We start from the raw sequence: 15,291 nt of genomic DNA on the forward strand, positions 1-15,291 counted from the left end.
AGTTGAAATGTGAGCATATTGTGATTAGAGAGGGGAAATGGTGAGTTAGTAAAATTGGTGGTTGAACAGATTCTGGTAAATATGAGATCCAGAGCATTACCATTGGAGTGAGAGGGGGAGTCTGAGCACAAAGATAAACCTAGGGAGGAGGTTAGTGAAAGAAGTTTAGAGACAGAAGAGTTGTTAATGTTGTTAACGGGTATATTAAAGTCACCTAATATGATGGATGGGATGTTAGATGAAAGAAAGTAAGAAAGCCAGGCAGCAAAGTTGTCCAGAAATTGTGCAGTTGGTCCTGGTGGTCGATATATAACAGCAATGCAGAGTGAAACAGGAGAAAAGAGCCTAATGCAGTGAGCCTCAAATGAGGAGAATGATAGAGAGGGAACAGGTGGAAGAACTTTTTAAAAGTACAGCGGGGAGAGAGAAGCAAACCTACCCCACCTCCAGGTCTGTTACCAGGTCTGGGAGTATGAGTAAGGTGTAGGCCCCCATAGGACAGGGCAGCAGGTGAGGCAGTAGGAGAAAGCCAGGTTTCAGTAAGTGCGAGTAGGTTAAAGGAATTTGCAATGAAATGGTCGTGTATAGCGGTGAGCTTGTTGCAAACAGATCTGGCAATCCAGAGAGCATAGGAAAGATTAACTGGGTTTTTGGGTATAGGAGTAAGAGTTCTCTACTGTTTGAATTTGCTCCGGAGAGAAGGAGCTTGTGGTCGTAATATAACTGGGATGGGGTAAGGGGTTTGGGGAAATGTCCCCAGCTGCCAGCAATAGAAAGGAAAGATAGACTAAGTGAGAGTGGGATTTATAAGTCCTTAGTTTGTATGAAAAAGAGGAGTTTTGTGGAATAGATAAACAGAGTACTTTATAAACTTCATGTGTGGAGAGGGAAGGAGAGGAGAGTAGAGAGGCTGAGATTTTTATAGAACTGGGATTTGCCGGAGGAGGTAGTGAAAAATGTTTTATGAAGCATGAGAGTGAAAGGAGGAGAAATGCAGGATAAAGCATGTTTGGAGTAAGAAGTAACAAACTAGCAGGTACAAACAAATCTGTTTTCTTCTTATCCCAGATGGTTCACTGTTGATTGCAGGGGAATCCGGTTCCTTTTGCCTTGTCAATGCCTTGTTCAACTGCCTTGTTCAACTGCCTAGTTTAACTGTCATTTCTGAGCACTTGTGAAATATTAGCACTCGTGCCATGCCCCAGACACGAGTGCCATCCCCAATACTGGGTCTGAATTTATATGTAGCTAATTGGGAAAACCAGAGCCTAATTAATCAATTAATCAATTAAATAGCTAGCAAAGGGCAGAGTTTTACAGACACCAGAACCAGGTTTGGGGCTATAAAAATATCTTTAGTTCACGGAGGAATGGACACAGATGTGTGCTTGAGATATTTATCAAAGAACTAAAGTAGAATAGGCCGGACAGACAAAAGTTATTGGGGTTAACAAATACAAGTAGGGATATAGCAGAATTACCAGAATAAACAGTTGCAGTATATGGATATGGCAGTATATGGATATAGCAGAATTACCAGAATAAACAGTTGCAGTATATGGATATGGCAGTATATGGATATAGCAGAATTACCAGAATAAACAGTTGCAACACCACATACAATACCACATTTCTCACCCATTTAATTCGATCTTGCAAACTCCCACACCTTGTGTATTACTCCCTTCCCTTTAGACTGCATGCCTATGCATAGGGCCTTCCTCACCTTTTTGTACCTGTTTTGATTGTGATGTTTGTTACTCCATATGTTCTATGTATGTAATTCATGTGATGTAGTTGTATAATCACATTTACTTTACAGTGCTACGCAATATGTTGGCGCTATATAAATACATGTTAATAATAATAATAATATATTAACACTCATTCCAGAGAATTTATCAGCTCAGATAAACATAAGTAATACCGCATTTCCCCAGAAGGGGGAGTGCCAACCTAAATTATAAAGACTAAATGACTTTATAGAAGATAATAAGATTATACCATTAGAAAAATTCTTAGTTCTATTTGGAAACAATAACAAGAATAAAGGGTTATACAAATAATGTAATATATCGGAACATTTGATATTAATTCTATAAGCAATAATCTATCTTGGTTTGAACAAATTATTTTGAAAAATATTCATATAAAAAGACCAATTTCATTTTTCTATAGAAGTCTGATCTCAAATGGAGACGCAAAACCTCCATTTGCCCATAAGTGGGAAGAGGAATTAAACTTTAACCTTTTTATTTGCATTAATACATACCTCTACAGCATCATATGAATCATCTTATAAACTTTTGTCTAGATGGTACTTAACCACAGTCAAATTGAAAAGCATATACGGCACAGAAGATCTCTGTTGGAGATGTAAAGAGGAAAAGGGTACCTATGAACATATTTGGTATGGATGCAAAATTTTAAAACCTTATTGGGAGGCTATACAATTTATTATTGACAAAATATATCCTAATCATTTAAGGTTACATCCTTCCACAGTTTTACTCTTATATGATAATAATATTAAAAAGATTATCAACATACCAACTTTCAAATATATTCTAGTTTCTGCTAAGTCAGTGAGTCCCCATAAATGGAAATCTAAAGAACCTCCCCTCTTAACAGAGTGGGTAAAACTGAGGAGATAAGACATGCTGAAGAGGTTATAGCATATAAAAATGATGTTTTGTACAAACACCTGAAAAATTGGAACCCCTGGAATACTTATATGGAAATAAATAAATGAATGTATATCATTATTGTTATTTATTCCTTTGGATAATATTAAAAACATCTTGTGCAACTATATAAGTAACTTACAATTTACATATCTGTCATGTAACACAACGATTTATGTAATATCCTGTTAAATATTTTTGAAAAACATTTTCTTAGGAAAATACACATTCCTTGTAGGTGTGGAAAACTTTTTCTTTCTTTTTTTGTCTTTTTCTTTGTAACCCCCCCCCCTTCTTTATCTTCTGTACCCCTGATACTTTTTTTTGATATTGAAAACTTAATAAAAAGAGATTTAACAATAAATGCACTCCCATAGACTTACATTGCATTTTGGCACAGTGATTTTGCAATTGTTCTTTTTTTTTCACAGTGATTTTGCAATTGTAGTGTTGGAAGCTAATTCTAACGCCATATAGTATTTGTATCCCTGCCAACTTTCTCAAAAGTTACAGCTAATGTTAACCTTAATGCACTCCCATAGACTTACATTGCATTTTGGCACAGTAATTTTGGAAATGTTCCTGCTGCTTGTTATTGACGAAAAACTTGTTGAAGGTGTAGTGTTGGAAGCTATTTATAATGCCACATTGAATTTAAAACTCTGCCAACTTTCTCAAAAGTTACAGCTAATATTAACCTGAATGCATTCCCCTAGACATCATGTAACCAATGCTGATGTCAAAACTTTTACCTGCTCAATATTTAAATTTTATATGGAAATTCTTCTTTTACTGTTTTCTTACTACTGCCAGGAAATATGCACTCTTGTACAGCCAAAAGTACAGATTTCCAGCCATTATAATGGACCTTAAACCTGTTACATTTTTCAAGATTCTATAAAATCAACTTTGGAAACAAAAATACAACAATAATAGTCAATAAAGGTCCATAAATCAGACTTTTTTCTTAATTTTGGTTCTGTACATTACCACAATTAATTTTAAATGAAATAACTCAGATGCAGCTGAACTGCAGACTTTCAGCTTTAATTCAGTGGGTTAAACAAAAAGATTGCATAAAAATGTGAGGAACAAAAGCCTTTTTTTAACACAATCACTTCATTTCAGGGGCTCAAAAGCAATTGGACAATTGACTCAAAGGCTATTACATGGGCAGGTTTGGGCAATTCCATCATTATTTCATTATCAATAAGGCAGATAAAAGCCCTGGAGTTGATTTGAGGGGAGGTGTTTGTATGTGGAAAATATTGCTGTGAACAGACAACATGCAGTCAAAGGAGCTCTCCATGCAGGTGAAACAAGCCATCCTTAAGCTGCAAATACAGAAAAAAACCCATCCGAGAAATTGCTACAATATTAGCAGTGGCAAAATCTACAGTTTGGTACATCCCGAGAAAGAAAGCACTGGTGAACTCACAGTGGTGGATGATCACAGAATCATTTGCATGGTAAAGAGAAACCCCTGCACATCAGCCAGACAAGTGAACAACACTCTCCCGGAGGTAGGCGTTTCGATATCCAAGTCTACAATAAAGAGAAGACTGCATGTCTGAAAGAAATACAGAGGGTTGCACTGTAAGGTGTAAGCCACTCATAAGCATCAAGAACAGAAAGGCTAGATTGGACTCTATTAAAAAAAAATCTAAAAAGCCAGCATATTTCTGGAAAAACATTCTTAGAACAGATGAAAGCAAGATCAACCTCTACCAGAATGATGACAAGGAAAAAGTATGGAGAAGGCGTGGAACAGCTCATGATCCAAAGCATACCACATCTCTATAAAACATGGTGGAGGCAGTGTGATGGCGTGCATGGCTGCCAGGGGCACACCAGTGTTTATTGATGGCATTGCACAAGACAGAAGCAGCCAAATGAATTCTGAGGTGTTCAGAGACATACTGTCTGCTCAAATCCAGCTAAATGCAGTCAAATTGATTGGGAGGCGTTTCATAATACAGACAGACAATGACCCAAAACATACAGATAAAGCAACCCAGGAGTTTATTAAAGCAAAGAAGTGGAATATTCTTGAATGGCCAAGTCAGTCATCTGATCTGAACCCAATTGAGTATGCATTTCACTTGTTGAAGACTAAACTTCAGAAAGAAAGGACCACAAACAAACAGCAACTGAAAGCCGGTACAGTAAAGGTCTGCCAGAGCATTAAAAAGAAGGAAACCAAGAATCTGGTGATGTCCATGAGTTCAAGATTTCAGGCTGTCATTGGCAGCAAAGGGTTTTCAACCAAATATTAGAAATGAATAAATATTAACAAACATTCATAAGGCTTCTAGAGCTTCTAGGGTCCGAGAAACAGGGCCAGATTTACATGGCGGGTGCCCCTAGGCCCGCTGACGTTTGTCCCCCTTTCCCATCCCCCTCCTTTGTGCACATGCACAAATTTTCATCACCAGCACTGGGGACTGGCGCATGGGAAATTTTAAAAAACTATTGTATTACATGATCAGCCTCCGAGCTTCCGAACCAAAGTTGGTGTGATTGGGCTTCATGCCACCCACTAAAATCCTGCTGCCCTCGGTGGCCTCTTCATTAATCCGGGCCTGCTGAGAAATGTTATCTAAAATTACTATTAGATGGTAATATGTGCCTGAAAGATTGCATAAAATATTCCTATTAACCTCAGAGAAATGTTAGAGATGTGTATTAGAGGTGGGCTCTTTTAAACATATTTGGGTTACATGTTAGGCCATGTCCACATATTGGGAACAAATATGCAACATACTGATATACCTCTGATTCTATTTCAGATAGACAAAAAAACGGGAGGGGTTATAACTGACAAACTTACCCTATATCTGTTCTATGCTGCACTTGCATTGATTCCTAAGAGATGGAGAAATTAAACCCCTCATAATAAAAGTGAATGGATAGACTTAGTAGAAGGGACTGGTGAACTAGAAGAAATTACTTGTCTAATACAAAATAATTTAATACAGTATAGATTAACATGGAAACCATGGCTTGAGAACTTTAATTTAAACTGAAGTGATATGAGTGTCAGGGAGCCGGGAGCTCCCTCCAGGAAGGTAGTCTGGAACAAGGAGGAAGCCCTCTTGAGGGAGCAAGGTCGCGGTATCCGAAGGGTTAAACAGAATCAGTAGTAGTGGTCACAGGCAGGAGTTAACGAGGGCAGGCAGATCAGAATCAAATATCAAGAGTTCAGGCAGGGGGTCAGAACCAAGGCAGGAACAGGAAACAGGCTGGGAGCTAGAAACAGGCTGGAAACAGGCTGGAATCAGGCTGGGAGCAGGAATCAGGAAACACAAACAGGAACCAAGGATCAATGGCAGCAAATCCTATTCTTGGGCGCCGTCACAGTGTTCTGGGTGCCCTTTTATGACGAGATCCCGGCACCAATGATGACATCATCATGCAGCGACGCTGCAGCCATGTGTTCAGCATGGGCGCTGCCATCTTGGATCTTCACTGTGACCGCCGGGAATGTAAACAGCGCCGTCTGGTACTTTTGGCAGTCCTGACAATGAGATAGCTAAGGCGAATACAGATTAGTTGGAATAGAGTAACCCAGACTCACCATTAATGGGTGGGTAAAGTTATATAAAGTAAAACCTACTTATATATTTATTCACATGCATATTCTTGGAATAAAAGAAATTCTGGTTGTTACTTGTACCTCCCCCTTCACTTTCCTCTTCATATTTTGCCTTCTGTATCCTCTTTATTATTTTCTCCCTCCCTCCCCTTTTATGTATTTCTTGAAAACAATAAAGAAAGATTTTTTTAAAAAATGCACATTTTATTTTCAATTTTTTAATTTGTCCATTTGCTTTTGAGCCCCTGAAATGAACTGATTGTGTTAAAAACCTTTAGTTTCTCACATTTTTATGCAATCTTTTTGTTCAACTGAAAAGCTGAAAGTCTGCAGTCAACTGCATCTGAGTTGTTTCATTTAAAATTCATTGTGGTAATGTACAGAACCAAAATTAGAAAAAAAGTTGTCTCTGTCCAAAGATTTATGGTTTTATGGTTTTTTTTCCCCCCTGAGCAAAATATAAAAGTTTGGCAGGTTTTAGGTACTGAGTTTTTTTTTTTTTTTTTAAAAAAACCTGCTAGGGAAGAAAACCTGCTCTTCAAATCAAGAAGACACAGAACACACCGGCACAGCATGGGTAATTCTAGCAGGTATAACCTTGCTCATTTATTGCGGATGCAACGTTTCGGGGCGTGACCCCTTTCTCAAGCATGAGAAAGGGGTCACGCCCCGAAACGTTGCATCCGCAATAAACGAGCAAGGTTATACCTGCTAGAATTACCCATGCTGTGCCGGTGTGTTCTGTGTCTACGCTGTTTTTGAGGTTGCCCATCCCTCTAACATCGAGCACCTGGGAGTCGTTTGAGTTTGGACGGCCAGGGTGTGCGAGTGTAAGTTTTTCTTTTCTTCAAATCAAGAAACCATGCAAGAGTTTAGGAACCCTTCCATGGTTTTAGTCCCTGTATGCTTGACCATTCTTAAAGGAATTGTTCAGTGTAAAAATAAAAACTGGGTAAATAGATAGGCTGTGCACAATAGAAAATGTTTCTAATATAGTTAGTTAGCCAAAAATGTAATGTATAAAGGCTGGAGTGATTTGATGTATAACATGTCAGTCAGAAACTACTTCCTGCTTTTCAGCTCTCTTGGTTTACACTGACTGGTTACCCTGGCTACCTGGCAGTAACCAATCAGAGACTTGAGGGGGGGCTACATGGGTCATAACTGTTGCTTTTGAATCTGAGCTGAATGCTGAGGATCAATTACAAACTCACTGAACAGAAATGTACCATGTGGCCCCTCTTCAAGTCGCTGACTAACTCAGAGTTATAGAGCTGAAAAGCAGGAAGTTGGATTCTGGCTGTTTTATTAGACATCTGTTCACTCCAGCCTTTATATATTACATTTTTGGCTAACTAACTATATTAGAAACATTTTTTATTTTGCACAGCCTATCTATTTACACAGTTTTTATTTTCACACTGAACTATTCCTTTAAAATAGATTGTTTCCTCAAGTTTGTTTTCAAATTTAAGCTTTACGAACTTGAATTTTTGAGATTGGAAAAGCTTACATGCTTTCATTCAAAATTTCAAAAGCAGCTAACAGTTGGCAGAGACAGTATCATGTACTGTCTCTTTAAAAATTTGACTTTGACCATTCGCCATCTAAAACCTGCCGAATTGCTGTTTTAGCCTATGGGGGACCTCCTAGAACCTATCTGGAGTCAATTGTCAATTACTTCGATTCAGTTTCGGTTGGTCTTTCTGAATTCGAATTACAAAGTTTTTCAAATTCGAAATTCAACCCTTGCCTGCCTAAATGTGGCATTGTAATAAGAAACAATAACTTAATAGTAATATTGCATTTTGACTAAGGGGTACTAAAAGCTGATTTGTTTGTTTTACTATGAAGAGATCCTGAAAATCTAAACCTTTACAATTCAGAAGCCGTAAATAGAATAAGCAGTAAATAGAATAATCCCTTTAAAGTGCACTTGAATCTATTATTTTGCATGTGAACATTCCCCTGATCCACTGAAGCCCCAACAACTTTGTGGCATGCATTGTTCTTTTTTTTGGGGGGGGGGGGTGTGATTGAACACTGTCCAGACTAAAATGGGGAGGTATGTATATACTATGAAGGTTGAACTTGATGGACGTGTGTCTTTTTCCAACCTAACTTACTATGTTACAATGTATGGGATATTTGCCTTTGCATTCTGATTTTTGCCACCATACCACTAGATAACATTTTAAATTTAGAGAGATGAATGGAAATTTGCAAATTGTCTCAGAATATCAATTATATCACTCATCTGAAATTTTAGGATCAACAGGAAAATGTTATACTTACAAAACATGTAGAACCATCAGTTACAGAAGTGCAGCTGTGCAGGAGTGCAACAGGCAATGGACTGCATAAGATACTTGAAGTACACTGCAGAACCAGAGAAATTTAATTACACAATAAATCTTATTTTTTAAAGGGGTTGTTCACCTTTCAAACACTTTTTGGTTGAGTTGTTTTCAGATTGTTCCCCCCAAAAAAATACTTTTTTCAATTGTGTTGCATTTTTACTTTTTACCATTTTTCCAAGATGTTCCTGTCTGTGGCGTTTCAGTCTGACAGCTCAGTAATTTAGGTGCAGGCTCTAAACTGTTACAATTTTGTGGATATATTTTTCACAGCATCTCTGGAGTATTAGCAACTATTGTATCAATTCTAACAGCTGCCTTTAAATGGGTTGTTCACCTTCAAATAAACTTTTAGTATGATGAAGAGAGTGATATTCTGAGGTAATTGGTTTTCATTTTTTATTATTTGTGATTTCTGAGTTATTTAGCTTTTTAGTCAGCAGCTCTCCAGTTTGCAATCTTGGCAATCTGGTTGCTAGGGTCCAAATTAGCCTTACAACCATGCACTGATTTGAATAAGAGACTGGAATATGAATAGGAGAGGACCTGAATAGAAAAATGAGTAAGAAAATGTAGCAATAACAATACATGTATGTATGTATGTATGTATATTTTTAGTTGTAAAGTGCTCCTTGAGGGCAAAGCACTATACAGCAAAACTATAAATTAATAGTAACAAACAAGGGGTCATTGAAGTAAAAGTTACAATAGGTGCATTATTAGAAATACAATTCACATAAATATAAAATATAATTACAATGCAGATTAAAGGGATACTGTCATTGGAAAACATGTTTTTTTCACACACACACCAGTTAATAGTACTACTCCAGTAGACTTCTGCACTGAAATCCATTTCTCAAAAGAGCAAAGAGCTGCCCCTGGTCATGTGACTTGTGCCTGCACTTTAGGAGAGAAATGCTTTCTGGCAGGCAGCTGTTTTTCCTTCTCAATGTAACTGAAGGAGTCAGTGTCGGACTGGCCTGGCGCGCCGAGCAGTGATGTTGCGCATGCGCGCCAAACGGCTCCAACGCGTTTTAGTAGGGGGGCCGGAGGGGGCCCCTGGACAGCAGTCCCGGTGGACTTAGAGGACCCTACCCTGTAGGGCTTACAGTCTAAATGGGAAGGTAACATACAGACACAAAGAAGGGTATCAAGGTGCTGTAGGTTACAGTTTGTTACACTGTTCTATAAGTGCCAGTTACAATTTCAGGTGTTATCCAGGTGCTCCCAGAAGTAGTTGTAGAGTTTTGTTTTAAAAACACTGAAGGAGGATTCTCTCTGCAGAGATTCAGTAATGGTATTCCAAATATATAAGGGTTTGATACGTGAAACAGTAGTAGTAGTGGGGGGTGCAACCAATCGGTTGCTCTGAGAGGAGCGGAGGTTTTGGGCAGGAACATATAGAAAAACAAGAGATGAGATGTAGTTAGGTGCAGAGGAATAAATGTCTGAGAAGGTTATGAGGAGGAGTTTATAAGTTATTCTTGTTTTATAGGAAGCCATGATAAGGACTTCAGCAGGGGAGGGGCCTGTACCCTTTTGGATGAGAGGATGATAATTCTGGCAGCAGTGTTTAATACAGACTGTAGGGGGGAGATATGGGCGTTAGAGCGGCAAGTTAGTAGAAGATTACAGTAATCTAGTTGGGAAAGAATGAGAGCATGTATGCAGGTGAAAGGAAGGGACGGATTTTGGCAATATTGCATAAGAAAAAGTGACAGGTTTTGACAGTTATGTTAATGTGATCAGAGAAGGAGAGATTACCCCCAGACAGTGAGCTGAGTTGACAGGGTTAATGAGCATGCCATCAATAGTGATAGTAAAAAGGGGAGTAGGACCAGGCTTAGGTGGAAAGATGATTAGTTCAGTTTTTGTTAGGTTGAGTTTGAGGTGGCGCTGGTTCATCCAATTTGAGATAGCTAGGAGGCAGTTAGAGATTTGAGCCTGTTTCAGCTGTTAATGATGGGGTTGATAAATATACATGTACAGCTTTACAGAGCATTTGTTTTTAGAAGGGATCAGTGACCCCATTTGAAAGCTGATAAGAATACAAAGAAAAAGGCAAATGACTTAAAAACTATAGAAAATAAATGATGAAGACCAATGGTCTAAATGGTGAACCACCCATTTAATGAAACTTAGAGATTGTGCTCAGCAGGGACAAAGATAAGAATGTATCAACTTGTCACAGGGAGTCACCACCTTGGAAAGTGTCTGCGACACTCACATGCTCGTAAGCATGTGCATGAGCAACTTGCCCAAAATTTCAAAAAATAATTTAAAATTTACATTCAGTACTGAAATTGGGTGTTAACTTTGAACCTTAGCAGTATCAGTGCATGGTTCAGGGATAAGCAAGATATGTTTGTAGCAGCTGGGGGAGGTTATTTATTAAAGTCTGAATGCCAAAAAACATATTTTTTTTTACTATGAAATCCAAATTAAATCAAATTTTTCGAGATTTATTAAACCCAGGGAATGGAAAAAGTCTGATTCCCCATCCTATTTGGCAGTTTCTATGGTCTGCGCTGGAATTAGCATGAAAATCCAACTGTTTTCAGCTTTTCGCGTTTGCCCCCGATCTGATTATATAATGCTTTTTAAGAATAAATAAGGTCAAATCAAGGATATTAGTTTGGTCTGACTTTTTTATTTAAAAAGTAAATTGATAAATAGGTAAATAAATAATAGATAATTAATGTTATATTATTTAATTGCCTTACATCCTGGACATTTCAGAAGTAAAGCCACAAAAAATATACAAAATACAAGAATTAATTATGTTATATTTTGCGATCTTAAAAAATAGTTTATGCAGAGTTTTTCTTATAGAATATCTAAATGCATCTGATTGTATGTAAACTCTACTCCAACAACGCCATTCTTTCACTATGAAGTAGTCACGACCCCTTTCCCACACAGAATAATCTGCTTTGTGTTCGTGTCAATAAAGTTTTGCATTTGAGCGACGCCCGGGTTTGTTACATCATCGTCGCGCGACATTTCCTTGTTTTCTCTTGGTGGGAACCGTGGGATCTAAGGATGCCGAAAGTAGTTTCGCGGTCTGTAGTTTGTTCGGATACCAGAGACCGCGAGGAGTACGACGATGGCGAAAAGCCACTGCACGTGTATTATTGTCTATGCGGGCAGATGGTGTTGGTTCTAGGTGAGTGTCTCTCTGGGACATTTTGATAGTTGCTGTAGAGATTCTCCTAGCATTTAGTAAGGATTGGATGGATTGGATTTTTCTGTGCTTAATGCTATACATCGATGATAATTATCAAGTGTACCCATATATATATATATATATATATATATATATATATATATATATATATATATATATATATTTCAAATTGGACTTGTCTCCAAATATTTTTCAAGTGGTTTTACGTTTCCAACGTTTTGGCAATCATTGATAAAGGCCCCAATGAGGGCAGAAACGTTGGAACATGATGATTGAATAAAACAATTTGAAAAATATTTGGAGTGCTGGTCCAATTTGAACTTTGGATACTACGCTTTGACCAAGCACCCACCATTGAACTACGTACAAGTGCAGGTACTTTTCAAATCATTATTTTTTATATATATATATATATATATATATATATATACAAATACAAGAGGTCCTCTGCATTCAACCCAATATCAATATATTTAAAAGACCGAGACATTTTGTGCATTCTGCTACTGAAAAATGCCTTACCCTTTAAACACAACAGGGATTGTTTGTCCATATATTGCAATATATTTAAGCTGGCCAACTACGTCAAAGTCATCCCATTTCCGGCCAGTCCTACGATCAATTTTCATCTGATACACTCTGCACTCCATTCCAGGCAATCAGAACCGCATGCTGCAGCTGCGCTTCACATACATCAAATCCACAGTTGTAAGCAGCGCACACCGGAATTTTAAAAAACAGTCATGTCTTTATTTATCATAAAATTATAGTCGTAAGGATCGACATTTCACATGATCACATGATGAGGTGCAATTTATAGTCACATTTACATAATTAATTGAACACAGAGAACCAAAAGATCACCCACTGACAAGACTAATTAAAGGAACAGTAACACCAACAAATGTAAGTGTTTTTTAAAGAATTGAAAATATCATGTAGTGTTGCCCTGCACTGGTAAAAACTGTTCTGTTTGCTTCAGAAACACTACTATAGTTCATATAAACAAGCTGCTGTGGAGCAATGGTGGAAATTGAAAAACGGCTATATGGCACAGGTTAACTAATGGATGACAGTTAACACCATTAGACAAACAGAGTTTATTTGCTATCTGCTGTGTAACCTGAGCCTTTTCTCCTTTGAATGGCTGCCCCCATTGCTACAGAGCAGCTTATTTATATAAACAATAGTAGTTTTTCTTAAAGGGATCCTGTCATCGGAAAACATGTTTTTTTTAAAAAAAAAATTCAGTTAATAGTGCTACTCCAGCAGAATTCAGCACTAAAATCCATTTCAAATCCATATTTTCTTATATTCAATTTTGAAATCTGACATGGGGCTAGACATTTTGTCAATTTCCCAGCTGCCCCGATCATCTGACTTGTGCTTGCACTTTAGGAGAGAAATGCTTTCTGGCAGGCTGCTGTTTTTGCTTCTCAATGTAACTGAATGTGTCTCAGTGGGACATGGGTTTTTACTATTGAGTGTTGTTCTTAGATCTACTAGGCAGCTGTTATCTTGTATTAGGGAGCTGTTATCTGGTTACCTTCCCATTGTTCTTTTGTTTGGCTGCTGGGGGGGAAAAGGGAGGGGTTGATATCACTCCAACTTGCAGTACAGCAGTAAAAAGTGATTGACGTTTATCAGAGCACAAGTCACATGACTTGGGGCAGCTGGGAAATTGACAATATGTCTAGCCCCATGTCAGATTTCAAAATTGAATATAAAATAATCTGCTTGCTCTTTTGAGAAATGGATTTCAGTGCAGAATTCTACTGGATCAGCACTAACATTCATTTTGAAAAAAATGTTTTTTCCCATGACAGTATCCCTTTAAGTCTTGCTTGTACTTATTCACTACCTTCTAGAGTTTGTCAATCCAATCAGTAGTGGTGTCGGTTTTCAGCGTGTCTAGGTATTGTTGCTCTAGGTGTGCAATTTCGTCTCCCGAATCCCCGTCAGTTCTTTTCCAACGTGTTCCACAACCAAAAGAATCAGGTCAAATGAACATCTTTTCAGAATCCCGCACCATTTGGCACTGAAATCTGGGTTGCTGCGTCCCAGGGTGGGAATATTATTGATCCGAAAACCCCTGGTATTAAAGCGTTGTCTATGGTAATTTGATAAATATATACCATGTAGCAAAAGATCCTGTTCTTTTCTCTTTAAGTTTAACAGTTCATGATAAATGTCAGTACTGGATTTACTCACTGCTATGTCCAGTGGGGTTTCTGTGAAGAGGTTTCTGTCCACGTCCTGTATAGTAAAGGTGAAATCCGAATTGGTGTCGATATCCAATGGTAGTTGTGATGATCTCTCTGCCATGTCCCTGAGATCAGTATCCTAGATGCGATGTCCAAAGTGTTATGGATGCGGTGGCCGACCTGATATTTAGAAGTCCGTTGTGCCTTGATCTGGAACTATCCTGGTTCCACATAACTGAGATTAAAAGAGTATGTCCATAACCATAGGAGGGAGTCGTGCCACGATATCCCTCCCACCAAAATCCACTATGACAGGGTGTAGGCCAGGGAGAGACCCCCAATGGGGTAAATCCATATAGACAGTCCGTGTAGGCTGCACACCATAAGACAAAAACATCAACCTGGTGCTAGTCAAAGTCAAATAAATATAAATGCAAGGTGACAGCACTCCAAGGATTTTTAAGCAAGGCAAAAGTGTCAAACAAAAAATAGGTTTATTAAATCTGACTTTTCAGTTCCTATCTGAAACTTTCTTCAGGGAAAAAACAGAACAAGTGCACAGGGAGGTGTTTAAAAACGCAATTTTGGCACCAGTGAATGTTGCTAGGCAACCAATGTGAAGTGAGGCGATTGTACGACCAGCTCAAAGTCTCTGAGTGAATAGTGTAAACATAAGGTAATGTTGTGCAGTGATAAGACCTACTCGTTACTACACCAAATTCATAGCCCATAGAGAAATCGCCAACCTTATTGCTTCATGGTGTGGGCGTGTCCTTACGTCCCGTCCAAGGTCCTCTGATGTGTAGCGTACCGCCCCATTCCACCACAACTCCCAGCTCAGTGAATTTGAATTTGGTGTAGTAACGAGTAGGTCTTATCATTGCACAGCATTACCTTATGTTTACACTATTCACTCACAGACTTTGATCTGGTCGTAAAAAATTTATCATAAAATTTCGGTTCAATAAAATTTCAAATTTTATTCAACTTGGATAATACATATTAAAAGCATCAACGTTTCGGTCCATGGTCTGGGACCTTTGTCAAGATGCACTACCATATTTGACATCTTGACAAAGGTCCCAGACCATGGACCGAAACGTTGATGCTTTTAAAGGAATTGTTCAGTACAAAAATAAAAACTGGGTAAATAGGCTGTGCAAAATAAAAAATGTTTCTAATATAGTTAGCTAAAAATGTAATGTATAAAGGCTGGAGTGATTTGATTTATAACAAGTCAGTCTGAACACTACTTCCTGCT

At 38.1% G+C, this 15,291-nt stretch overlaps 1 protein-coding gene across 1 annotated transcript in view; it reads left to right on the forward strand.

Moving 5' to 3' along the window:
- The first annotated feature begins 11,658 nt into the window (after positions 1-11,658).
- Positions 11,659-15,291, forward strand: part of steep1.L (STING1 ER exit protein 1 L homeolog) — a 49,040-nt gene continuing 45,407 nt past the window's right edge. The window contains 1 exon segment of the mRNA NM_001085723.1: positions 11,659-11,805. Within this exon segment, the coding sequence (NP_001079192.1) occupies positions 11,682-11,805 (124 nt within the window). The 5' untranslated portion in view covers positions 11,659-11,681.

This window comes from Xenopus laevis, chromosome 8S, assembly GCF_017654675.1.
Source record: "Xenopus laevis strain J_2021 chromosome 8S, Xenopus_laevis_v10.1, whole genome shotgun sequence".
In the NCBI taxonomy this organism is placed as follows: domain Eukaryota; kingdom Metazoa; phylum Chordata; class Amphibia; order Anura; family Pipidae; genus Xenopus; species Xenopus laevis.